At 35.8% G+C, this 25,999-nt stretch overlaps 1 protein-coding gene across 16 annotated transcripts in view; it reads left to right on the forward strand.

The window, feature by feature from the left end:
* PCDH15 (protocadherin related 15) overlaps positions 1–25,999 on the forward strand; it is an 803,588-nt gene that overhangs the window by 193,922 nt on the left and 583,667 nt on the right. For all 16 annotated transcript variants that reach the window (XM_004369889.1, XM_004369890.1, XM_023739508.1 and 13 more), the window contains one exon: positions 23,312–23,472. In XM_004369889.1, coding sequence (XP_004369946.1) covers positions 23,312–23,472 — 161 coding nt within the window. The remainder of the gene's footprint in view (positions 1–23,311; positions 23,473–25,999) is intronic.

The raw sequence follows: 25,999 nt of genomic DNA on the forward strand, positions 1-25,999 counted from the left end.
GGCACTTTGAATTTTAATTTAAATATTAAAATCATATAATTTAGAATGTATGTACATTTTCAATTTCTACAAAATTGCTGGGATTTTGAATAAGATTACATTGAAGGTACAGATCAATTTGAGAGAATTAATATGTTTAAAATAATTTTCCAATCCATTAAATCCACTTTTTACATTTCTTTAAATTTAGGTATTTTAGATTTCTTTAATTTCTCCCGTTAATGTTTTATTTAATGTTTGTTTTTTGCTTTAAAGTTATTAAACATCTTTGGATTTCTAACTTGGTATTTGATTTTTTTATGCCATTTTCAACAGTTCTAGTTTTAATATTTTAGTTTTCTCTTTGTTGCTAAAATAAAATGTTATTTGTGATGAGGCTACGTCTACCTTTTTTTATGATTTTACAATTTTTGTTGAAACACTGAAAAAAATGCTTAACCTAAAATGTCTTTTTTTCTGAATCTACACGGACTCCCTTATTTTGCTTGCCACAAATCCCTCATTTTCCCTAAAAGTTCGTATGTTTCTTTGTAGGTGATGTTGAAGTTGTCATTATTCTTTAATGCCTTTAGTGCTATGCCACCAACATAGAAAAAAAATCAGAGGAAATAACCATCTAGAGAGCTAAAGTTTCTCTCAGATAAAGTAAGACTGTAGCATAGCAAAGAGATGGAGAAATCTACAAAAGGCAGGCAATGCCTCTGTGAACTGATGGCACTTTAGTATTTTATACCTTCCATTTTCTGTAAATGTGACTAAAATATATTTAACCTGTTAATTATCAATTGTTCCAGAGATACATGCTCTGCAGTGAAAATCACTGATTACTTTTCAGCACCAAATTCTTGTTAATGACAGTTCCCTGTGTAGAGCCGTGTTCCCTTCAACACAAACTGAATGAACAATGTACCGTGTCTATAAAATGAATTGATTCAACTCAGCCTTATTTGTGTCGAACATGGTTTCCCTTTGTTTTGTTTTCATGAATTCTTGCTGATAAACACCTGGAAGGAATCTGGACCCAAAGCCATTTTTTGTTTGTTTGTTTGTTTTTGTTTTTCTCTAATCTTTGTCATGGAAATGATACTTCAATGATGAATAAATGATTTTTGATTAATTTTCTCTTTGCAAGAATAACAAATTATATCAGGCTCCTACTTTAGCCTTATTCAGGGAACTGGAAGAATACATATTATTTAGAAAATTGATTTCTGATGCATATTCATTGCCTAACAATTATATATTGGCCAAAAAATTGATTTAATAACTGAGAATGATTTATAGAACCATCTTTTGTGATGCATATGGCATACTCACATGATGGAAATATATGCACCCTATAACTATTGATGGTTAATTTATAACAGAACAATTGATGGTTGATTAGGACAATTAGGACTAACACACTGAAAAACAAACAAAACGAGAGTGGAGGGGGCTTCTTTCATTTGTTTATTTGTGGAACAAGAATGTATTGTTAACCTTCATAATTTTTATGTTAAAGCTACTTGGTTAAGAGGAAAAAATTATTGTCAAATGAAAGTCCATTTAATCTGTTGGATCAGGTAATCACTAACTTTACGGTAATCATATACATATTTCATCTTCTAGATTTTCTTGCTGATACTTTTCTTCAATCAAACACATACTTTGTCTTCTATTTTGAAATTCATTAAACGTGTAGAAGTTTAAGATTTGATGAAAAACAACTTTACGATTTCTCACGTGACTTTTGCTCCTGGGGGCCTAGTTCTTCCCTGCTGCCTTGGATTCTCTCAGGCAACGGGTTTGGATTTTTTGGGTTTTTTTGCCTTGAATTCTGGGATTTGACAGCTTTGTTCTTATTCTTTTCTGCCTGTTCCTCTAACTGGCTAACTACTGTTTTTACTCCTCCAGTTTGACCCTGGGAGATGTAGGAGAGGTAAAAAGCAAGAAACCTTGTTAGTGTCTTGCTGCCCTGGGCTGGTATTGGCGACCCCTAAGATCACAGCAATGTCTTCATTTTGGTGGTGCGCTCTCTGTCTGGTGGCACCATTTTACAAGTGCTGTGTATATGGATATACAGCCCACCATCTTCACCATCTTACTGCTGCGATCTCCTCAACTCCTCCTGAGCAGCCCCTCCTGGTGGCTCTCTTGGGCAGGAACTTTCTTTTTCCTTTTTTTAATTTTATTGTGCTTTAGGTGAAAGTTTACAAGTCAAGTTCGTTTCCCATTCAAAAGTTTATACTCATATTGTTTTGTGACATTGGAAGCACATTTCTCATGTGTTTTATTGTTTGTTTTATAGTCCTGTCTAATTTTTTTTTTTCAGTTGTGCTTTGGATGAAGGTTTACAGAACAAATTAGTTTCTCATTAAACAAATAATACACATACTGTTTTGTGATACTTGTTGCCAACTCAACGATGTGTCAACATTCTCCCTTTCTTGACCTTGGGTTCCCCATTTCCATTTGTCCAGCTTTGCTGTCCCCTCAAGCCTTCTCATCCTTTCTACAGGACCTTTCTTGAGTACTCTTTTGCACGACCCACATCTAGTGCCAGAAAATACTTACTGATTTCTAAATGGAGCACAGTTACTTCCTAACTTACTGCAGCCCTTTACCCTCTTGCAAAAGGCCCGTTATCTAGTTTGTCACCCTTTAAAATTGTCAAACGTGAGCCAGACAGACACTAGCCTAAACTTCCAAAAACTCACGTCTTCTCTGACAGACCTCCTTGAAGCCCTTCTCATCAAGGTAATGGAGAAAAGAAAGCATGCTCATCCCTCTCCCATGGTGAATCACCCCACTACACATTATCATCCCTCTTTTCTCAAATCCTCAAGTTTCCAAGCTTAACCTTTATGTAAGTGAGGGGCTTAATATCGGACACTAATTTTCAGTCACTTCTTTTTCAAGTCCTATAAAAATAATCTGACTTCAGACTATGAAAATAGATGACACCTTTTGTTTTGAGACTCACTCACCTAAAATTAAGCCTTAAGTAGTGTCTTTTTAATGTTGTTTTACATATGCGTTTGGGAAGATGTTTGTAAGTTATGTGTATATAATTTTATTTTAAAGACAGTGCTTTCCTTCTAAAAGAGAAATTCTGAGACAATCAGAAAGGAAAAAAAATGAGCATGGCAATATAATTATCAGCCTAAAATAAATCATTAGGTTTTTTTTTTTTTAGAGCAACTGAGGCTTTTTACTATGATAGAGAAGCGTTTGAACACAATATTTATTGAAGACAACATAATCCATTGAAATAATTTTTAATTTTAAGCTTTATAAGCATAAAAGTAAAGGTTGTCCATTTAGTTTGTTGATATCTATTGTAATTCTGTTCTATGCTTATGCTTAGCTCATAATACAACACTGTCCCTGATTTTCTGCATGTCTATATTGAGGTTTAGAATTATGGAACCATGTTTTCATATGTTATACAAATTTTGGTTTATATATTCTAACTTCATGAGGATAATATGAATAATTTAAAGAGTTATTTTCTTTAATAGTGTTTCTTTGTTGAGGTCTCATTAAAAATTAAAAATATATGTATATTGTAAGCATTTTTTTCTTTTTTTTTAGAAAGACATTAAAAAAATTAGGTTTGATTACTTTCTATATGTGAAATCAGGTTCATTAGGGGTCAAACTGAATGCCACTAAGAATTGTTGTTACATGAGAACAAGTCCAACATTCAAATAATTACTTTAAAAACATCACCATTTAACTTCTGCCCAGGTTAAGACTTAAAAATGATTTCTAGTAGGCAATGAATAACATTTTTCATTCATAACAAAAATCACATATTTGTGGCCAACTGGAATATAAAACAAAATTGATTTGATAAAACATGACTCAGCTAAGTATTTTGTTTTCTTTTCTTTTTATTTTTTTGCTTTTTATTTTATTGTTGTACTTTAAGTGAAAGTTTACAATTCAAGTTAGTCTCTCAGACAAAAATTTTCATACATTGTTATGTGACCCTAATTGCTCTCCATATACTGTGACAGCACACTCTTTCTTTCCAGCCCTGATTTCCCATGTCCATTCAATCAACTCCTGACCCTCTCTGCCTTCTCATCTCACCTCCAGACAGGAGCTGCCCATTTAGTCTCTTGTGTCTACTTGAGCTAAGAACCACACTCTTCATGAATATCATTTTATGTCCCATAGTCCAGTCTAATATTTGTCTGAAGAGTTGGCCTTGGGAATGGTTTTAGTTCTGGGTTGACGGAGAGTCCGGGGGACATGCTTTCCAGGGTTGCTCCAACCTCAGACCATTAAGTCTGGTCTTTTTACTAGCATTTGAGTTCTTCATGCCACCTTTCTCCTGCTCCATCAGGGACTCTCTGTTGTGTTCCCTGTCAGGGCAGTCATTGGTGGTAGCTGGGCACCATCTTGTTCTTCTGGTCTCAGGCTGATGAAGTCTCTGGTTTATGTGGCCCTTTCTGTCTCTTGGGCTAATAGTTTCCTTGTGTCTTTGGTGTTCTTCATTCTCCTTTACTCCAGGTGGATTGGGACCAATTGATGCATCTTAGATGGCCGCTTGCTAGCTTTTAAGACCCCACATGCCACTCACCAAAGTAGGATGCAGAACATTTTCTTAATACACTTTGTTATGGCAGTTGACCTAGACGTCCCCTGAAAGCATGGTCCCCAGACCCTTGCCCCTGCTACTCTGTCCCTCAAAGTATTTGGTTGTATTCAGGAAACTTCTTAGCTTTGGTTTAGTCCAGTTGTGCTAACTTCCCCTGTAGTGTGTGCTGTCCTTCCCTTCACCTAAGATAATTCTTGTCTACTATCTAGTTAGTGAATAACCCTCTCGCTCCCTCCCCACCCTCATAACCATCAAAGAATGTTTTCTTCTGTTTTTAAACCTTTTTTTGAGTTCTTATAATAGTGGTCTTATACAATATTTGTCCTTTCGTGACTGACTAAATTCATTCAGCATAATGCCTTCCAGATTCCTCCATGTTTATGTTTCACAGCTTCATCGTTGTTATTTATCATTGCGTAGTATTCCATTGTGTGAATATACCATAATTTGTTTATCCATTCATCCATTGATGGGCACCTAGGTTGTTTCCATCTTTTTGCTATCATGAACAGTGCTGCAATGAACATAGGTGTGCATATATCTATTCATGTGATGGCTCTTATTTCTCTAGGATATATTCCAAGGAGCAGGATTGCTAGATTGTATGGCACTTCTATTTCCAGCTTTTTAAGGAAGCACCAAATCTATTTCCAGAGTGGTTGTACCATTTTACATTCCCACCAACAGTGTATAAGTGTTGCAGTCTCTCTACAACCTCTCTAGCATTTATTATTTTGTGTTTGTTGGATTAATGCTAGCCTTGTTGGGGTGAGATGGTATCTCATTGTAGTTTTGATTTGCATTTCTCTAATGGCTAATGATCGTGAGCATTTCTTCATGTGTCTGTTAACCACCTGAATGTCTTCTTTGGTGAAGTTGCTTCATATCCTTTGCCCATTTTTTAATTGGGTTATTTGTCTTTTTGCTGCTGAGGTTTGCAGTATCTTGTAGATTTTAGAGATTAGATGCTAATTGGATTCATCGTGGCCAAAAAAATTTTCCCAGGCTGTAGGTTGTCTTTTTACTCCTTTGGTGAAGTCTTTTGGTGAGCAGAAGTGTTTGATTTTTAGGAGTCACCAGTTATCTAGTTTCTCTTCTGGTGTTTGTGCATTGTTACTTATGGTTCGTATTCTGTTTATGCCATGTATTAGGGCTCCTAGTGTTGTCCCTATTTTTTCTTCGATGATCTTTATTGTTTTCAATTTTGTATTTAGATCTTTGATCCATTTTTAGTTTGTTTTTGTGCGTGGTGTGAGGTATTGTCTTTTTTCAGTGTTGTGCAGATGGATATCCAGTTATGCCATCAGCTGAGTATTTTAAATACAAGGAGCAAGGGAATACTGAGCTGATCACCATGGAGACTGCCCCTATCTTTTGAAGACTAAGGGGAATTTGTGCATTGATTCAAAGAGATTACCTTAATTTTGAAAGAAGATCCTTGCAATAATGAAGAAAACCTTTTCCTTACATTACAGAAGGATCTTTGGGCCAACCTTCAAAGAATTTTAATTTAAAGAATATCAGCATATCTAGAGTATATAAAAAATCACTACCAGCACAAAAGTTGCTGTGATATCTCTTATACCTTTTATAAGTTCCTGGCTTAACATGTATAATTTTGTAGAGATGTATGTTTGCATCTTATTTTATTTTTGTGATCATTTTGCTATTGTTATAGAAATAGGTCCCAAAATAGAATCCCAATTCCAAACCACGTTTTGACTAAGTGCCCTTCTAGATTCAACTTTTCATTGTGATTCAGAAGCAATTATTGAAGAATGCAAAGATACACATAATATTGTAGAATAAAATTATTTTAAAATACACAAGGAAAATAATGAAGCAAAAGTAAATAATGCATACGTTCGCTACCTGCCACTTTATTTGTCTAGACATTTTACATTATGGGAGTATATTTGATAAGAACATATTGGAATAGTGCTTTGGATTTTTAAATCCCCTTTCATTTAAGATCTTATTTTGAACTTCCATACAGTATCAGTATACAAGTCTAAGTATTCCTTGATGCTTATATTTTATTAGGCTATATCTACGTTTGACATAAAAAAAATTTCAAGATATTTCCTCGCTTTTTCCTGCTTTATATTACTACGTTAACTTTCAGAATTTAAAATGTGTCTTTTATTTTTTTCTTTCTTTCTGTATTTCATGTCAACTTGTAAAAGGGAAGATGACTTTAAGAATTATAATTAAAGTGCGTCAAAAAGGATTAGTGTTGAAAATAGAATGAAATGTGACCCCAGAGTCAATACTGTTGCTCTCTCAGCAGGAAAATACTTAATCGGTATCGGTTCACTAAGAACCTTTTTTTAAATGACTTTCCTCTACTAACGTTTTAGATAATTTGCCTACAATCATGTGTTGAGCACTTATACTTTTCAAGGCATTATATATGCTATATACTTATGGGACTTGATCAACAGATGGTAAGATACAGTATAAATTCATTGGAAGTACAGTATTCATATATTATTAAAAAATTGTAAAACAATATGTTTTGTACAACCACATTTTTCATATGTATAAATATGTACATATAGATTTATGTATGCACACACACAAGGAAGAAGGATATTCACCAAAAAACTTAAAAACAACTTCATTTATGTGGACCTTTTAAGAAGTCTGCCGTATGTTGTATAGTAATAAGATAATAAAAATGGATGTAACTCATGTAATTTACAACATTAATACTCTGTCTCAACACCTGATGTAAAGGTTTCTACACAGGTTAAAAATTAAAGCAAAATCATCATATATATGTGTATATGCATATACATATATATATTTAAGATTCTTTATCATCTCTCCAGGTGTCATTATTATGGGCTGCTGCCATGGCCTGTTCCAGAGTTATATTCCATCTAGTTTCCATATCTTGTATAAGGTGACAACTGGGTAGATGTTTGTTTTGCCCCATGCAGCAATGTCATACATTGACTATCTTTACCTAGAATTATCTTGGCTCCGTAGTTCCAGTGTGAAGACAACAGGGTTAGCCGACAGCTTACATGTAGTGAGTCAGATTTTACACAGATTTTAGAGACTGAAACAAGTTGCAGAGTGCTTGAATCAAAATCAAATAGAAATGAGCCAAAAACATAAATGATTAATTAAAGTGGTCTGAGAATTTTAAAATTGTATTAAGAATTTGAATCACATATTGATGATAAAAAGTTACGATGCACTTTGCTTAGCTGTACTCTAGCTGGTTTAGAAGCTTTCTCATTTTGCACAAAGCAAAAACTTTGATAAGCATCTCATTATATTTTATATTGACACAGGAACAAGAGAAATGTCTTATGTGCTATGGGTCATCATTTTTCATATTAAAAAGTCAATTCTGAAATATCTGAGACTACAGAACTGGAGAAGAGTAGCATTTTTGTAAAGCCATTAAGTTCACACAGGAAAAAAGCCATCTTCATTTCATCCTGCTGATGTTTTCTCCTTTGCACAATAAGATACAATTTCTGCCTAGGCAAAACATTTAAGGTAACAGTGGGATTATCAACATATCCATGAATATACACTGTTATTTTGAGGAAGTGAGAACTCTATTCATGTCTTTTCGTGTCCTTTTCAGTCACATTGCTGCTCTTGTTAACGAGTCACATCTCACGATACTTCTTTGTTGGGGAGAAGTTTAGTTTTCTTCATTTGCCAAGAACATTCATATATTCTCTCTCTCTCGCTTTCTCTCTCCATGTGTGTGTATGTCTGTGTGTGTTTGTGTGTGTGAATACATGCATGTATCTGTATGTTAGCTGTGACATGTGTATCCAGATAATGTGTTATATTTAAAGCATATCTCTATATTCAGATATAGGTTTAAGATTTGGTTAATACTGAGGAATTTAATACCGTTGACATTAAGTATTACATTATTGGATGAGTTTCTTAGCTTGAAGATAAAGAATAGGATGTGTGAGAATGGAATGGGATATAAAAAAGGCCACAGGTTCCTGATATCTATTGATGAGCTCTGAGATTGCATTGGAGGTAATGTGTTCATCAATGTCTCAAATATTAAGAAAATCCAGAGAAGACAGAGGTATGAAAAATAAGTAGAATTTAAGGGTAATAAATTTTCATTGAATATCCATAAAGCAATGACAGAGAAACACTTACCGTGTACAATTAATTCCCAACCTCTGTTACATGGTCCTCTAGTCCATGGTTATATTGGAATTATTGCTCAAGCATGATATGCTTGGTCTAAGCATAAGGAATATGAATTGTGTATAATGTGAACAATCTTGAGTAGCATATTTTTTTACTCAATACTTTGAACCCCTTCTGTTTCTTCTAATAAAAGCTAATAAAGAAATGGTAATATAGCTTAGTATGCACTTCTGTTATTCATCTTGATTTTTTTCTCCTATCTAATTGTTAATGGACATATAGCATTATATTAATGAAACTTCAAATAAATTTATTTGAACATACTTAAAAATAGTCAGCTCCTTGCTTAACGTAGATGACAAAATGTAGTATTTTGTAATTCGTAAATATTTCAAAATGTTTCCTTGGTAGGATATAATATTCAAGTGGGATTCTGGTATAAGGGTACAGAAGTATCACAGTGAACATTCCAGCCCCAGAAACAAAAGGAATTATATAGTCTCACACACTCTGAGACCTTCCTCTCTCCAACTCTCATCTCTAGTACTTGATACTAGTATATCTCTACTACTACATACTGCTGAGTGTATTAGCTTTTGTTTCTTTTACTCTAGAACAAGTTTCCTAAAAAGGAGGAAACTTGAGTTTATAATTAAGCTGCAGTCACACAAAAAGGAAGTAATCCTTCTCTCTGGGATTTTAGTTTACAGTTCTGGACAAAGCTGTCTGATTGCTAAACTGCCAGATGCCCAGATGAGTCTATGGATATTGTATCATTCAACATAAAATAATAGTTGTTCCTGGGCAACTACAGAGACATGAGGAAGAAATGTTACTCACTGCTGAATTTATCGCATTGTTAAATTCTACATTCCAAACAGAAAAAGATCTTTTTGTATATGTGAATGTGTTTCCAATAATACATATGAGTGGATATGTGTTCATGTTCATTTTTCTCAGACTTAGAGATATTAAGTTTTCCTCCTTATACTTGGCTGTTTTTATTAAACACATACACAGACACACACCTTCTGCTATAAATGCACAAGAATTTCTCTTTATTCTTAATGTAAAAGTGAGAATGTTGGATCACAGAAAGATTTTGAGTTTTAGTAACTGTTCTTTGGTGCAAATAGAGCTCAAAGTGGGAGGATATCTGAAACAGTGACCGCTGGACAGGTAAAAGATACCTCTTGTTATACTAGGTATTGATTCTTAGTGAAAGTGAAGTACTAAGATGATTTTGACACATAACAACATTTGAGAAGTTCTTTTCATTGTTTTATACTTAGTATGATATTACTTTTTGAAAAAGGCTAATTATATATCTAATGTCACAGCTATGGGAACAACAGCAACAAAACAAGAGGAAACATTACATATGCCTAATATTCTTGTAAGGAGCCCTGGTGGTGCATTGGTTAAAGCAATTGACTGATAACCGAAAGGTCGGCGGTTCGAAACCACCTTGGCTCCATGGAAGAAAGACGTGGCAGTCTGTTTGGAAAACCTACAGGGTCACTGTGAGTTGGAATCGACTCGAAGGCAATGGATTTGTTTGTTTGTTTGTTTTGTAATATTCATATATTTATATCATATTTGTTCTTCTGCATAATTTTTAAATGTGTAAAGTATTATACAATAACATAAATGAAAACTGAGGGAAAAGGTAAAAATAGAGATGAGGATAATATAAACTAAGACCTGAAGCTAAAATGCATGTATGATAACATATTTTTCCATTAGTGATCATATATGTTTCTAAATCTAAGCTTTCTCATAGGCAGAAAACAGATATATTTTCATCTACAAAGTTCAGAATGTTTGTAAGTTTAAAACAAATCCATTGCTCATGAAATGTACAATTATTCATGAATTATACAGGAATTTCCCCAGGAGTTTTCCCTAGGAGGACAAAAAAAAAAAAAAGCACAATTTATTGCTCGATGGGGAAGAACAATATTAGTAGGTTACATATGACATGTTATATTATTAAATAGAGAAAATTTCTTTGAGAAAATGATACTGGAGTACAAAACAGACAGTGGTAAAGGAGCAAGCTTTTCATTTTGGGAATAAAGGAGGCTCCAGGCAGAGGACAAAATGCAAGGGTGCTAAGTTGGAAGTGTACTTGGTGTGTTAGAGGAATAGTATGTAGGATAATGGTCAAGAAGAACCAGATCATACTGGGTATTTTAGAACAATTAAGAATTTGGCTTTTATTCTGAGGGAAACTGTAAGCAGTAAATAGAGAATTTTAGCTGACGTATATTTTAGAAAGTTAACTCTGGCTGTTGTGTTGAAAATGTACTGAAGTGTTGGGCAGGGTCAAAAACAGGGAGATAATTTAAGAGTTTCTTGCAATAATCCAGGCAAAAGATGAAATTTACATGGACCAAGATTCTAACAGTGAAGATAGGTTAAAAAAAAAAAATCAAATTCTGAGTATATTCTATATATAATAGGATTTGTATGAGCAAAAGTGAATCAACAATGACTCAACACAATTTTTCCTGAACCATTGGAAAAATGACATTTTCTTGATTAAGATGAGAAAAAACAGTGCACAGGTTTGGGAGTATATGAAAAGATCCATAGCTCATTTTTATTAGATCTCAATTTTATTTGCTTATTAGTTATATAAGTGGGAGATGGGAAAGAGGCAGTTAGGATATGTGTTTTCAGTCTAAGAAAGAGATCTGGTCTGGAGATCTAAGTTTGGGAGTCGTAAGTCAGAATAGAAATAGAAATGAATGAGACAATTGGAAAGGAAGACCAGTTGCCATTGAGTCAATTCTGACTGATGGAGATAGAAATAGAAATGAATGAGACAATTGGAAAGGAAGACCAGTTGCCATTGAGTTAGTTCTGACTGATGGAGATACATGTGTGTTAGAGTAGAGTTGTGTTCCACAGGGGTTTTAATGGCTGATTTTTTTGGACGTAGATCACTACACCGTTCTTCCAAGGCACCTCTGGGTGGAGTCAAACCTCAGACATTTTGGTTTGCAGCCAAGCTCATTAACTGTTTGCACTACTCAGGGATTCTGAAAAGGAAGAAGATTAAAAAAATCACAGAAGCAAAGATAAATAAGCAAGGGAGACCAAGAAGGAGCAAACAAGTAGACGAAAAGCCAAAAGATAAGTGAGAGATAACTGAAGAAAAGTCTATAAATGACAGAGTGATTAACTGTGTGAAATATTGCTGATAGGTCAAGCAAACTGATGACTGAAAACTCACTATTGAATTTAACAACATGGAAGTCATTACATGTTTTGGTGAAACATATCCAGTCAGATGAAAACCTGACTGGATATGTTCAAAAGAATGTGAGGAGAGGTAATTGTCATGGGTTGAATTGTGTCCCCCCAAATTATATGACAACTTGCGTAGGCCGTGCTTCCCAGTATTGTGTGATTATCCACCATTTTGTCATCTGATGTGATTTTCCTACGTGTTGTAAATTCTACCTGTATGATGTTAATGATGCAGGATTAGAGGCAGTTATGTTAATGAGGCAGGACTCAATCTACAAGATTAGGTTGTGTCGTAAAACAGTCTCTTTTGATATGTGAAAGAGAAAAGTGAGCAGAGAGACTTGAGGACCTCATACCACCAAGGAAGCAGCACCAGGAGCAGAGCATGTCCTTTGGACCCAAGGTTCCTTTGCCGAGAAGCTCCTAGTCAAGGGGAGGATTGGGGACAAGGACCTTCCTCCAGAGCTGACCCAGAGAGAAGGCCTTCCCTTGGAACTGATACCCTGAATTTGGACTTCTAGCCTACTAGCCTGTGAGAGAATAAACTTCTGTTTGTTGAAGCCATCCACCTGTGGTATTTCTGTTACAGCAGCACTAGATAACTTAGACAGTACTGAAGGAGAAAATATGAGCAATTTTTTTAAATTCTGTGAAAGGAAGGAGAGAAATGAGGTAGAACATAAAGAAAAAGTGGTATTAAAAGATGATTCTTTTAAGACAGATGATATAGCAACAAGTATGTAAACTGATAGATATAATTCAGAAAAGAGCGAAAGTTGGTGATAAAGAAGGAAGAAGGATGAGGACCCAACATGATGAAATGAATAAAATTTTTGCAGCATAATGTCGTATCTCCCTAGTTTATTTCTTATAAAAACTGATGAAATAACACTGGATAGTCAGTATAAAATCCTACAATGACTAGTACAATATTGACATATGATGACTTATTCTGCTTTAAGTATGCTTTAATTAGATTACTGTTATTTTTTCATCAGCTTTGGAAGGAAACGACCTTTGCCAAATCTCACAGAAAGTTGTATAAGTATTTTAGAGCTGAGAGAAGGAATCTTCTAAGGTGGAGTATATCCCATATGTGGTCATCTGAAGCAGACCATCCTTAATGTATTCCTCAGGAAGATGAGACTACAGACTTATGAGCCCATTGCCCTATTCTAGATTTCTAACTAACAGTCAGCCACAGGAAGATCCTCAATGACATTCACAGGAGAATAAGAAGATTGTTTTAGCAAAACCAAAACAAAACCCATTGCTGTTTCATCAATTCCAACCCATAGTGACCCTAGAGGACAGGTTAGGACTGTTCCACAGGGTTTCCAAGGAGCACCTGGTGGATTTGAATTGCCAGCCTTCTGGTTAGCAATGGTAGCCTATAAATTCTCTCCTAATTATTTAAAACAAGATAGCAATACAGTCAGGTGGAATAGTGTATACCCATATTAAAAAAAAAAAAAATTAGTGAGGTGTTTTATATTTATGGCATGTTAGAAGAAAATGTAGGATTTAATAATGTTACTAGTGCTGTCAATAGAATCAAAGCTTATAACTTTTTCTTGCTCATAATAGAATCTTGCTTCTGATAAAAACGAATAAATCTGTTTTCTTAAGCTAAGTTTAAAAACATGTTTGCAATTCTGACAGTAGAAATAGAGATAGATGAAAACAAAATACCTATAATACAATGCAAATTCGATAACTGAGAAATAATTTTATACAGACACGCTCATCTTAAGGAGTCACTGTCTGCTTCCAGAGGAAACTATAATTAAATTATACCAAATGCCTAACCTTTATCCTGCCTAATCTATATGGCCCTTGCTGTCCTAAACCAATCACTCAAGTTTTATTTCACAATTTTCTCTTCATTTCCACCTGGCCTTATGTTTCCTAATTCACTGCTCTCAACAAGGCCTATTCGGAAAACTACCTGATAGGAGGTATATCAATGTGCAAACATAGTCTGTTTGCCCTTCACATCCAGTCTCCACCTGTCTAGTGCTGAACGTATTACATTAGAAAACTCTTGAGTCCTCTGGCTTGATATTGGCTTCCACCAACGGCCAAAGTCAAGAGAAGGTGGAGGAAAGGAAGAGAGTGAATTTTGAGTAAGTATTGTCTTGGCTTTTCCCTGTAGGTCTTCCTCAAACTGGCTGCCTTCTGCTGTAAATGTGCCTTTTGTTATGTGAATTCTTCTTTCAGATTATGGTAACTTCTCCCTCCTTGGGGCCCTGGTGGCACAGTGGTTAAGCGTTTGGCTGCTAACCAAAAAGTTGGCAGTTAGAATCCACCAGATGCTCTTTGGAAACCTTATGGGACAGTTCTACTCTGTCCTATAGGGACACCGTGAGTCAGAATCAAATTGACAGCAACGGGTTTGGGTTTTTTGTTTTGTTTTGTTTTCTCCCTCCTTGTTTTTTTGCTGCTGCTTCTTTTGTTTTGTTTTTTAGTATACAACATTATCCCTTGGAATCTTCCTGCTCCCTGCCCAAACCTTTGTTAATTGTTGCTTTATTAAACCTTCATCAAATTAGCCTAATTTATGGGCGCCAGCATCTTCCTGCTTGGTACACCAATTAATATCCAAACCAAACCCATTGTCATGTAGTCAACTCCAACTTATTGCGACCTTATAGGACAGAGTAGAACTGGCCACAGCGTTTCTGGCTGTAATCTTTACGGAAGCAGACTGCCACTTCTTTGTCCCACGGAGCGGCTGGTAGGTTTGAACTGCTGACCTTTCGGTTAGCAGCCGAGCACGTAACCACTGCGCCACCAGGGCTCCTTACCAAGTAATATAGTATTGGTAAATGAAGTGGCCTCAAGAGTCAAAAACTCAAAATGAGCTTCTGGGATTATATTGCTTATCTATTTGGGGAGTCAAGGATAATTTAATTTTATGGGGATGGGGGGGATGAAAATGGAATATGGCTAATCCACTGCAAGCAGTGGAATCACAGTTTCTCAAATTAGTACCTGTGGTAGCTTCGGATGAAATGGAGGTGTAGGGTATTGGGAGATCAAGTGGCTGAAGCATTTAGTCACTATGGCAACAGTAATAAGTAGGATTACATCTGGTTTTTTCGAACAACCCTTGAAAATATACATAGGGAAAGAATTCAATTAAGAGCTATGAAATACAATAAGAATACACTTGGAAAGTGAGAAGTTCTCTGTGGCAGCTTTGAAGGAGTCCCACATCTTTTTAGATGCAGGTCATGTGTTACAGAGAACTAGTTAAGGGTATAATGTAACAGTTGCAGAGATACAAAGCCACTTGAATTCTCAACTCTTCCAGGTCTCTTAAACCAAAAAAATGATGTGGAATGGGAAAAAAAGAGACCATTAGTCAATGAGATGGGAAAATGAATGAGACTGAGAATGATAAATCTCTATATTTATAAATCTCAATGCCCAGTCAAGGCAGACCTTCTTCCTCTAATTCTCAGGAAATCAGCCCTCCTCTTTTTAATAGCCCTACAAGGACTGCACCCGGATTGTTTCCTCAGGCGCTAATGAGAATTCATCTCAGTACCTACGTCTACCATCTCTCATTGCTTCTAGGCTAAGAAAAGTTAGCTCCCAGCCCAAATAGAAATACAAGGCCTAATCCAAAATGAGAGCCCTGGTAGTGCAGTCGTTTAAGCGTTTGGCTGCTACCTGAAATGTTGGCTTTTCGAACCCGTCACTGACTCTGTGATAGAAAGATGTGGCAGTCTGGTTCCATAAAGATTTACAGCCTTGGAAACCCTATGAGGCAATTCTGCCGTATCCTATAAGCTTGCTATGAGTCAGAATCGACTTGACAGCAACGGGTTTGGTTTTGGGGTTTATTATATACAGAATCTCATTTATTCTTCATAATAATCCATATTTCTAAGTACAAGAATCTGTGTAACTTGCATAAGATAACAGAGTTAGTTAGTATGTGGTCAGGATTTTGAATATAGATCTTTTGGCTTTAGACTCTGTATTATTTATCTATTGCTGCATAACAATATTAACAAAAATTTAGCAGCAACACACATGTATTAGTTCACAGTTTCTGTGGGTCAGGAGTACAGGCACAGCATAACTGGGTCTTCTGTTTAGAGTCTCGCAAGGCTGCAGTCAAAGTATTGGTAGGGGCTACAATCTCATATGAGACTTGACTAGGGAGGAATCTGTTTTTAAGCTTACTCAGGGTGTTGGCAAAAATCTGTTCGTTGTGATGGTGGGACTGAAGTCTTCAGTGTCTTTCTGGCTATTAACTGGAGGCAACCCTCAGCTCCTAGAGGCCTCATAAAGTTCCTTGCCATGTGAACCTTTGTCAAAGCTAGCAAGGGAAGGGAAGAGAGAGGGAAACTCAAGACAGTCACTAGAATCTCACATAATGTAAACACATGATCTCATGCATGTAATCATTGACATCCCATCACCTTTGCCATATTCTTTTGGTTAGAAGCAAGTCACAAGCCTCACCCACAATCAAGAGAAAGGGATCACACGAGCCATAAACACCAGGAGGCAAGGATCATGGGGTAGGGGTGAGGAGGGGTGGGTTGCGTAGACCCTTAAGAGTCTATTTACCACAGAGCCTTTGCATCTTCTCTATTCTGAATCCAGCTTTTGTATTCGGCATTCTTCTGCCTTAGAGGATAAGAGGTACCATCCTTGTCCTAAAGGACTCTAGGTCAGTGTGTTCACTTTTTAACATGAACTTTCCAGTCCGAACTGCAGTTTTATTGGGTTATACTTAATGCCAGGAGCCCTGGTGATACAGCGGTTAAGAGACTGGCTGCTAGCCAGAATGTCAGCAGTTCGAATCTACCAGTCACTCCTTGGAAACCCTATGGGGCAATTCTACTCTGTCCTGCACAGGTGCTATGAGTCAAAATCGACTCAACAGCAATGCGTTTGGTTTGGTTTACTTAATGTCAATTCTATTTATTATCTCTCTTTGAGTTGTTGTTGTTGTTGGTTCCAACTCATAGCCACCCTATGTACAATGCAACAAAACAGTGCCCAGTCCTGAGCCATCCTCACAATCGTTGTTATGCTTGAGCCTATTGTTGCAGCCACTGTGTCAATCTATTTCACTGAGGGTCTTACCCTTTTTCTCTGACCTCCTCCTTTACCAAGCATGATGTCCTCTCCAGGGACTGATCCATCCTGATTACATGTCCAAAGTATCTGAGACTTGCCATTCTTGCTTCTAAGGAGCATTCTGGTTGTACTTCCTCCAAGACAGATTTGTTTGTTCTTTGGGCAATCCATGGTATATGCAATATTCTTCGCCAACATCACAATTCCAAGGCATCAATTCTTCTTCGGTCTTTATTATTCATCATCCAGCTTTCACATGTGTATGAGTCTATTGAAAACACCATGGCTTGTGTCAGGCGAACCTTAGTCTTCAAGGTGACATCTTTGCTTTTTAATACTTGAAAGAGGTCCTTTGCAGCAGATTTGCCCAATGCAATACATCCTTTGATTTCTTGACTGCTGCTTCCATGGGTGTTGATTGTGGATCCAAGTAAAATGAAATCCTGACAACTTTAATCTTTTCTCCATTTATCATGATGTTTCTTATTGGTCCGGTTGCTAGGATTTTTGTTTTCTAGGAGTGGCAAGCTATAATATAGATGTATGTAATGATTTGGGAGAATTGGTTATAGGGCCAGGTCATTGATTATTACATTGAACTAATTTACCCACCCTTTAAAGCTTTTATTTTTCCAGAAAATTATAGAAGCTAGACTGGCAAATAATGAATTTATACATCTACTGGCTTTTTGTATAAGTTTCCCATGAATTTGGTTTTCTTCTCTTCTTATTAAATAATGTTTGTATATTTCCCAGGTTGTAGCAAGATATAGGCAAAAGGGTTCTAAACTCTGAAGTTGTAGGCCTGGGATTTTGTCTTAGATGTGCTTTTACTAGCTTCAAACCCTAGCCATGTCAGTTCGACTCTTGGGATAGGGTTGTGGGGAGATACAAGAGCAGTAGCTTAATTTTCTTTATGTATGTGTATATATATATATATATATATATACACATGTATATATACGTGTATATATACATACATATATATATACATATATATGTATATATATACACGTATATATACATATATATAAAGCTCTGGTGGCACAGTGGTTAAGAACTCAGCTGGCAAACAAAGGATCAGCAGTATGAATCCACCAGCAGCTCCTGAGAAACCATGTAGGGCAGTTCTACTCTGTCCTGTAGGGTTGCTGTGAGTCAGAATCAACTCGACAGCAAACGGTTTGATTTAGTTTTGGTTTTTACACTTTAGCAAAGTCCACTTTTATTACTCGCTTTTCCTCCTGTTTTGCAATGGTCTGTTCCCTTTAGATAAACAAAGTACAAATTGTAAGGACCAACAATAGTTTTGCGAAGCAATATGTTTTTAACACTTGTAAGTTTTGTTGACTATTGTTGACTTAGAGGGTATCATTTTTTATCTTTAGCAAGCGTAACATACAATTAATATATCCCCAACATTCAAACACAGGCCAACCAATATTCTCTTTATCAAGTAGTTAGACACTGTGGGCAAAAAAACACATACATAACATGTTTTTTGCTCTATAAGAGTTTGACATGTAGTTGCCTAGATCCAATATGTACATTATGTGTAGCTGAAATGCACAGTTTATAAAATTGAAAGCCAAGAAGTGAGAAAACAAAGAAGGGGGATTTGAACATACAAAGTGGCTTACTTTAGTGCAATAAACTTGTAATCAAAATTTCACTCAATAACAGTATCCTAGTTATCTAGTGCTGCTATAACAGAAATACCACAAGTGGATGGCTTTAACAAACAGAAATTTATTTTCACAGTTTCAGAGGCTCCGAATTCAGGGTGCTGTCTCTAGAGGAAGGCTTTCTCTCTCAGCTCTCGAGGCATCTTCATGTAGATTGGCATTTCATTTCCCCCATCTCTCCTCTTTCACTTACTTGTTTAATCTCTTTTATTTCTCAAAAGAAATTGACGCATGACACATCCTACAATAATCTTGTCTCCTTAACATAGCAAAGATAACCCATCCCCAAATGGTATAATAACCACAGACACAGAGATTAGGATTTGTGACACTTATTTTTGGGGGACATAATTCAATCTATAACAAACAACTATAGCCATGCTAACTGTTCAACTGAAAAATTATGTGTTAGCTCCATTTTGACTTTTTCAGAGTTTATTTTAATAAAATAATATATATTTAGAAGCTCTGTTTTTATTTTTATAGTTGGGAGAGAAAAGAAGGGGAAAGCCATGGGTGCTTCTCACTATATGATGTAGCTAAACATACTTCTAGTTGGCTTAAACTGGAGAAAAAAATATTGGAGAGTTTTTATGCAATACATATTGGTTACACAACTTTGAATTATTAACTATAGCAACAAGTGGTAGGTTATAAGCATAGAGTGTTTTTTGTTTTGTTTTTTTTTTTAATGTTTGGACTAAACCCAAATAGTCAATTACTCTGCCTATCCCTGCAGAATTTACTCTCTCAGCTTCATTGTATTAGGTTAATTAGAAAGGCAATGGAAGTGCTTTTCCAGTGGAAGTGATCCCCCCAAACTACCACCTCCACAGTATTTTTAAAGAGTGATCTATTTGTGTTATAACTCCCTATTTAAACAAGCAACTACCTTTTTCAGAGAAACACATTAAATGTCCAAGTATTCTTTATTATATGTAATAGATATATATATATGTTTATTTATTTATAAAACCCATGGCCGTCCAGTGGATTCTGACTTATAGTGACCCTATAGAACAGAGTAGGGCTGCCGCATATGGTTTCCAAGACTGAAATCTTAACCAAAGCAGACTGCCACATCTTTCTCCTGCAGAGTGGCCAGTGGATTCAAACTGCCGACTTTTCAGTTAGCAGCTGAGTGCTTAACCTCTGTTTCAGGGCATATGTATTGTTTTTTATGTACAAGAACATGAGTGTTTTTTGTTGTTGTTAAATTCAGGAGCAAACATAAAGTGTTATAGCAGAAATGCCTGTTTTATTGTGGCATTGATTTTATAGAAGAGGAAAATTGAAGGTCAGTGAGGTTAAGTCATCTATTCATTTTTCACATAGATGGTAAATGGTGGATCCAGGATTGGATTCTAGATTTGGCAAGTCCAGGACCTGTTCTCTTCTATAACAGTATCAAACTGTTTACTTTTTTCTGATTGCCACCATTCTTTATTACGATGGAAGGAAATTTTCATATACAGAGAATCCCATCTTTGGGTACCACAGATTCTGTAAGACAAGTGCCTTCAGGGTCAACACCTGTTGAAGAATTGACTCTTTTATCATCATGAAATATATCTCTTTACTCCTAATAATGTTTCTTGTTCTTGTCTACTTTCTCTGATATCGATAGAGCTATTCAGCTTTCTCATTAATGTTTAATAGTGCATTTTATTTTGTCCTTTTTATTTTAAGCCTGTCTGTTTTTATATTTAAAGTGAAGTCAAGAATGAAACGGGTTAAGCAAAAGGTTTTTACTAGAGGGAGGAACAGTTTTCAAAGCAAGAGAAGAGGCATGGAACCACGTTCTCCACATATGACCAGGGTATGCTGCTGGTGAACTGCTTGCAGAACACCAGGTGCCCACGTCCAGAAATCTTAGGAGCTATAGAAGATGTAGTCCCCATTGCTGTGGTGAAGTAGCAGAACAGCTCCTAGCTCAGTGCTGATCTCAGCTTGGGTATCCACTCTTCAGCTAGATTTAGAGCGAACAGGTGGGGGACATCATCCAGGCATGCCGGAGTGAAAACCTAGGTTATTTTTTTTTTTTATTGCTCCTTGCATCATGTCAGCCTTAGTTGTGCTCTCGTCCCTCTGTCCTCCAAACTTTTGATCTAAAGTAATACAGCATATCATACTCTGGAGAGATTTTAGCAATGTAAATGGAGTATTCTGATGAAACAATAATAGCTAAGCTCTTTTTTTTTTCTTCGGCACACTAGCACTAGGAACACTTATTGCTGTGTTTCAACCATTGAAGAACACAACAATCTGAGAGCAAGAAAATATTTAGTCCTCTCCATGAAATTAAAAAAAAATAAAATCAACCATTAAATGAAAGATAATTCCAGATACAATGTTTTTATTTCATGACTTAGTGGTTAATATAACTATTACGACTTGCTCAGGTTATAACTGAGTTGCATTGTTATAATTGAGTTGCATTGTAAACGAGAGTCAAATGCCTCCTTCCCTCAATGTGCCTGCTTGGTGTGTATGAACATTGTAAGGATATTTGCTGTTGCTGCTGTGATGCACTACTGAGTCAAGGAATACATGCTAATGTTAGTTGACCTACCTATTGTCTGTTTCTTAATTTTTTCTCATCAGAAAATAGAATTATGTTTAACTTCTTAATTACATCTTGAAATACAGACCAAACAATTTTCCAAAGGTTAAATGTGTGAAGTATTTGCAAAGAAGTACATACTCGGTCCTTGAAAATATTCTTAGGGTGGTTCAGAAAATGTTGTTAACTTACAGGTGTGTTCTAAGTTATCTGTTTACCATTTCAGTCAAAAGATAGAAGCATCAGTTTCCCTTGATATAAACATTTATATGTTGCTAGTGTATGAAAGGAAACCCTGGTGGCATAGTAGTTAAGAGCTACTGCTGCTAAGCAAAAGGTCGGCAGTTCGAATCCACCAGGCGCTCCTTGGAAACTCTGTAGGGCAGTTCTACTCTGTCGTATAGGGTTGCTATGAGTCGGAATCAACGTGATGGCAATAGGTTTTACCGTATGAAAAGGAGCCCTGGTGGCACAGTGGTTAAGAGCTACGGCTGCTAACAAAAGCTCAGCAGTTCAAATCCACCAGCCGCTCCATGGAAACCCTATGGGGCAGTTCTACTTTGTCCTATAGAGTCACTATGAGTTGAATGGACTCAAGGGCAACAGGTTTGGTTTTTTTTGGTTTAGTATATGAAAAAATAGAAGAAAAATCCCACCAGTTACATAAGTGTGTGTGTGTGTGTGTGTGTGTGTTTGTACATTTAAGTTTGTTATTACAAAAACATGGTTCTTTTCAACATTTCTTACGCAGATATAACTCATCAATAACAATATGATAAGAAAATCTTATAGACCATTATTATTATTATTTATTTGATTTAAAAAAATCTTCCATAAAAGCCCTCCCCTTACTCGTTATGCAATGGTATAACTTTTAGGCTAATTTTATGCCTTAAGAAAATACAGCTGATAAATTTTGCATCATGTTTTTCAAACCAGATTTCCACTTATGGGTTATGTGTGTATTCCTGTATTGTAAACTGAGGCAATGAGTTCCCTAGATAGTTGCCATTTATTCTAGTGTTTTCAGTAGGGCACATTTTTATTGGCACGGCCACATCTCTTCTGTATGTCATAAGTTTAATAAAATAGATCAGTTGAAAATTATTCCAGTAAGTATACTGCATTATTGTTTGACAAAGGGATCATTGTTATGGTGGGGGGGAAAGGCGATTTGAGTAGCATCGGTGTTGTTTGCATCAACTTGTAATATGCATAGGATCTTTAACATGGTAGGAAAGATTAGAGACATACTCTCTTTGCAACTCTTTTTCAACAAATGCCTGCAATTCAGCTTGCTGGAAAAATAATACAAGAAGAGGCATCAAAATGTTACATTGGGATGTGTGTTGTTCTAGTCAAGTACTCGAGACATGTCTTAAAGAATGGCTTCTATTGTGTGTCTGCACACTAGTTTTTTCTTTCACATTAAGATTTATGTTTTATGGATCTGCTTTAAGATAAAAGAGAAAAAAGAAAAGCAGCTTTCACCATGGGATACTCTGCTACTTCTTTATCTCTTCCTTTTTCTTCCTCTCTATTTCCAGGATATCTCTTTTCATATCAGAAGTCTTACTGAATGAATTTAAGTACCAGGCTCTGTTATTGCAGACATTTCCTTTTGTTCATGATAAAATTCAATGATAAGTCCTGTGAGAAGTGATGGACGGGGAGGGGAACAGATTCATGTCGTTAAAGGAAAACAAGAAATAGACGATGAAACTCACCAAGGGTTTAAATTTCTGCCTCCCACCTTCTTTTCCCAAAAATATAATTTCTAAATAGTACAATGAAAGTATTGTTGGCTTTTTGACAAAGAACATTTTCTATCTCACACTAGATGTAAAATGGAATATTTTCTGCTTTAAAACAAATTTATTAGAAACTTGGTATTTGAGCACATGACCTTTGAGAAAAAAATGCATACGAGTAGAATGTTTTCAAATAACTGTCTTTGGTTTGCAGGTACGATTATAGTGGACAATATGATGATCAAAGGGACAGCCGGAGGACCAAATCCCACTATAGAACTCTCTTTAAAGGACAACGTGGATTACTGGGTGTTGTTGGATCCTGTTAAGCAAATGCTTTTCCTGAACAGCACAGGCAGAGTTCTGGATAGAGATGTTAGTGATTTTTCTTTCTTTTTTCCTTGCCTCTTTGTTACAACTTTATTATAATTTAATTATCTGCATGGTTTGTTGATGGGGCGTAAAATTGTCTTGATATAATTTAAGTTTATTTCTGGCTACATCAACAAAAGGGTAAAAACAACTTTTTGTTAACTCCTTAGAAAAAAGAATGAGAAAGGAAAAGAACATCTGTGGCTGAGAGAAACATTATATAGCCCTTCTAGAATCCTGGAAGCTGTTAGATTTCCCAACAAGGAGAAAATACAGTACTTAGAAAAAAAGGGTAGTGACCGTTGAAAAAAGCATAATCATAGCCATAATCCATTTCTTTCCAACAGTGGCAAAGTGTGAGAGTGCTACTTAGGTGTTGAGTTCAGGACAAAAAGTTTGTGGGTGAAGTAACAGGTGGCTACTCTTACAAACAGTAAACACTGGTTCATCACTTCATCACTGAGCATTAATGTTCTCTTTAAAATAGAGTGTGGAGTAGATGATATCTTAAACAGTTTCATTTCTATATTCCAGTCTTTAAGAACTGTGTAGTGAGGAGGACAGTACATAGAACTGCCTCACCAGGATGTGGTCTTGGATTACTTGGGGAGGCCCGTAATTCAGCTGAGCAGTGGTGATAGATGTTAAATGTGAGTAGCAATGGAGAATAGATACGGTAGGGTTGAGCTCAGAATAGGCTCTTCCTCACAGAAATAAACTACTATTGATGCTTCTCCCATCCCACCAATGACTCCTCACTACTTCTTTTCATTGGGACAACATTCTTCATGTACCACAATTTGCACCTTCGTCTGGGTGTCTGAATGGTGTAAAATGGGCTGAAGATATTTTAGAAGAGAAGGCTTGGCTTTTATGAAAATAATGGTATAACCTGTCTAGGTACAAGCATCCACCCACCTGCATTATTCACATGGCATCTTTTACTGGGCCTTCATTAGGATTATCCAGATCACAGAAGTTTTATAATATGTTAGGAAAACTGTAAAGTAGTCATCTATTTTAGACCACTGATATATTATACTTTTTTCTTTGTTTCTTTTCTGTTAAAATCACCTAAAAGCTGACTTATAATTATTTACTGGTTTACTAGTAAATTACTTTCATTTTGTAACCTTTTTTTTTTCTTTATTTTAATATTGAAAGCACAACTTCTAGGTCATAGCTATGAGTAGAGAGAAAGGATACCTATCATTATCAATAAACTGTGTTTCATCTCCCAGCCTATAAATTGTCTTAATTTTAATTACTTGTCAAACATCAGCTTCACTTTTCAAAAACAGTATCTGTTTTATTAGTACTATTTTTTTATTTATGGTAAGGGCAGTATTTTTTTACATTTGCTGAAGTGCGATAGTGTGATTAAAAAAAAAAAAAAGTTGCTGTCGAGTCAGTTCTGACTCAGAGTAGAACTGCCCCATAGGGTTTCCAAGGACATGCCAGTGGTTTTGAACTGTCAGCCTTTTGGTTGGTAGCCATAGCTCTTAACCACTGCACCACCAGGGCTCCAATAGTGTGATAGGAGCACCTTTAAAATTGATTTGACCCTAAACTAATAATTGCAAAACTATGCACAAGTATCATTTTAAGAAGCATCCAGGTTGATTCTTGAAATAATTACTGCAGTAATCAAAACTGATTTGCTTTCTATGCAAAATGTTCTTTCTTATTAGGGATGCTATAGTCACGTTAAACTTACAGATAGTTTGTATGCAAGAATTTGTCAGATGGCACCAACCTAATGGAAATTAAAGAAGCTGCAGACTAGGACATCTACAGTTTTTAAATGTTAAATGGATATTGCAGGGGAAAAATCTCTGAAAGAAAAAAAAAAGTAAAGCTCACTTGCAATGTATTTGTTGTTTGGAAATTTGGCAAACTCATTTGTTGAAATATGACAAGATATTAAATAAAACATCCTCTAAGCCTTAGTGATATGTGAATTTAAGCCTCTATAGTTAAGGAATGTCATGTTAAAGATCCAATATTACCATCTTGTACAAGTAGTGTCACCTGGTAGTGAGGGTTACAAAATGTGAATTAAAATAGATACAGGCCTTGAGCCTTATGGAAGTAGAGGCATTTTTAGCTTTTTTTGTTTTGCTTTGTTTACAAATGGAATTTGTGGTCATAATTAAGGAGTCAGAGATAAACAGAAAGAAGTTATGCCTTTGTCTTTTTTCCTGACTGCCAATGTTACGTGGACACCAGGTTACATGGACCTCAGGCTACAGGTCTTGCCTTGGGTACATAATCTTTCAATTTTTCTCAATCTCAAGTAGCTAAAGAATCTTGCATTTCAAAATTAGAAATTCTAAATGCAAGTGGAGCCCTGGTTATACAAATAAGAAAAAGAATGTTTATTTACCACATATATGCTTTAAGAGACAATCCCACTGGAGTAATTTACTCTAATCTGAATGAGTTTTCTTTAGATATTAGATACCTGTCACATTTTCCATCATAGAAAAAAGGTCTCAATTAAACTTATTTTACTGTAGTTCACTATGTC

Source organism: Trichechus manatus, unplaced genomic scaffold, assembly GCF_000243295.1.
Source record: "Trichechus manatus latirostris isolate Lorelei unplaced genomic scaffold, TriManLat1.0 scaffold00007, whole genome shotgun sequence".
Lineage (NCBI taxonomy): Eukaryota > Metazoa > Chordata > Mammalia > Sirenia > Trichechidae > Trichechus > Trichechus manatus.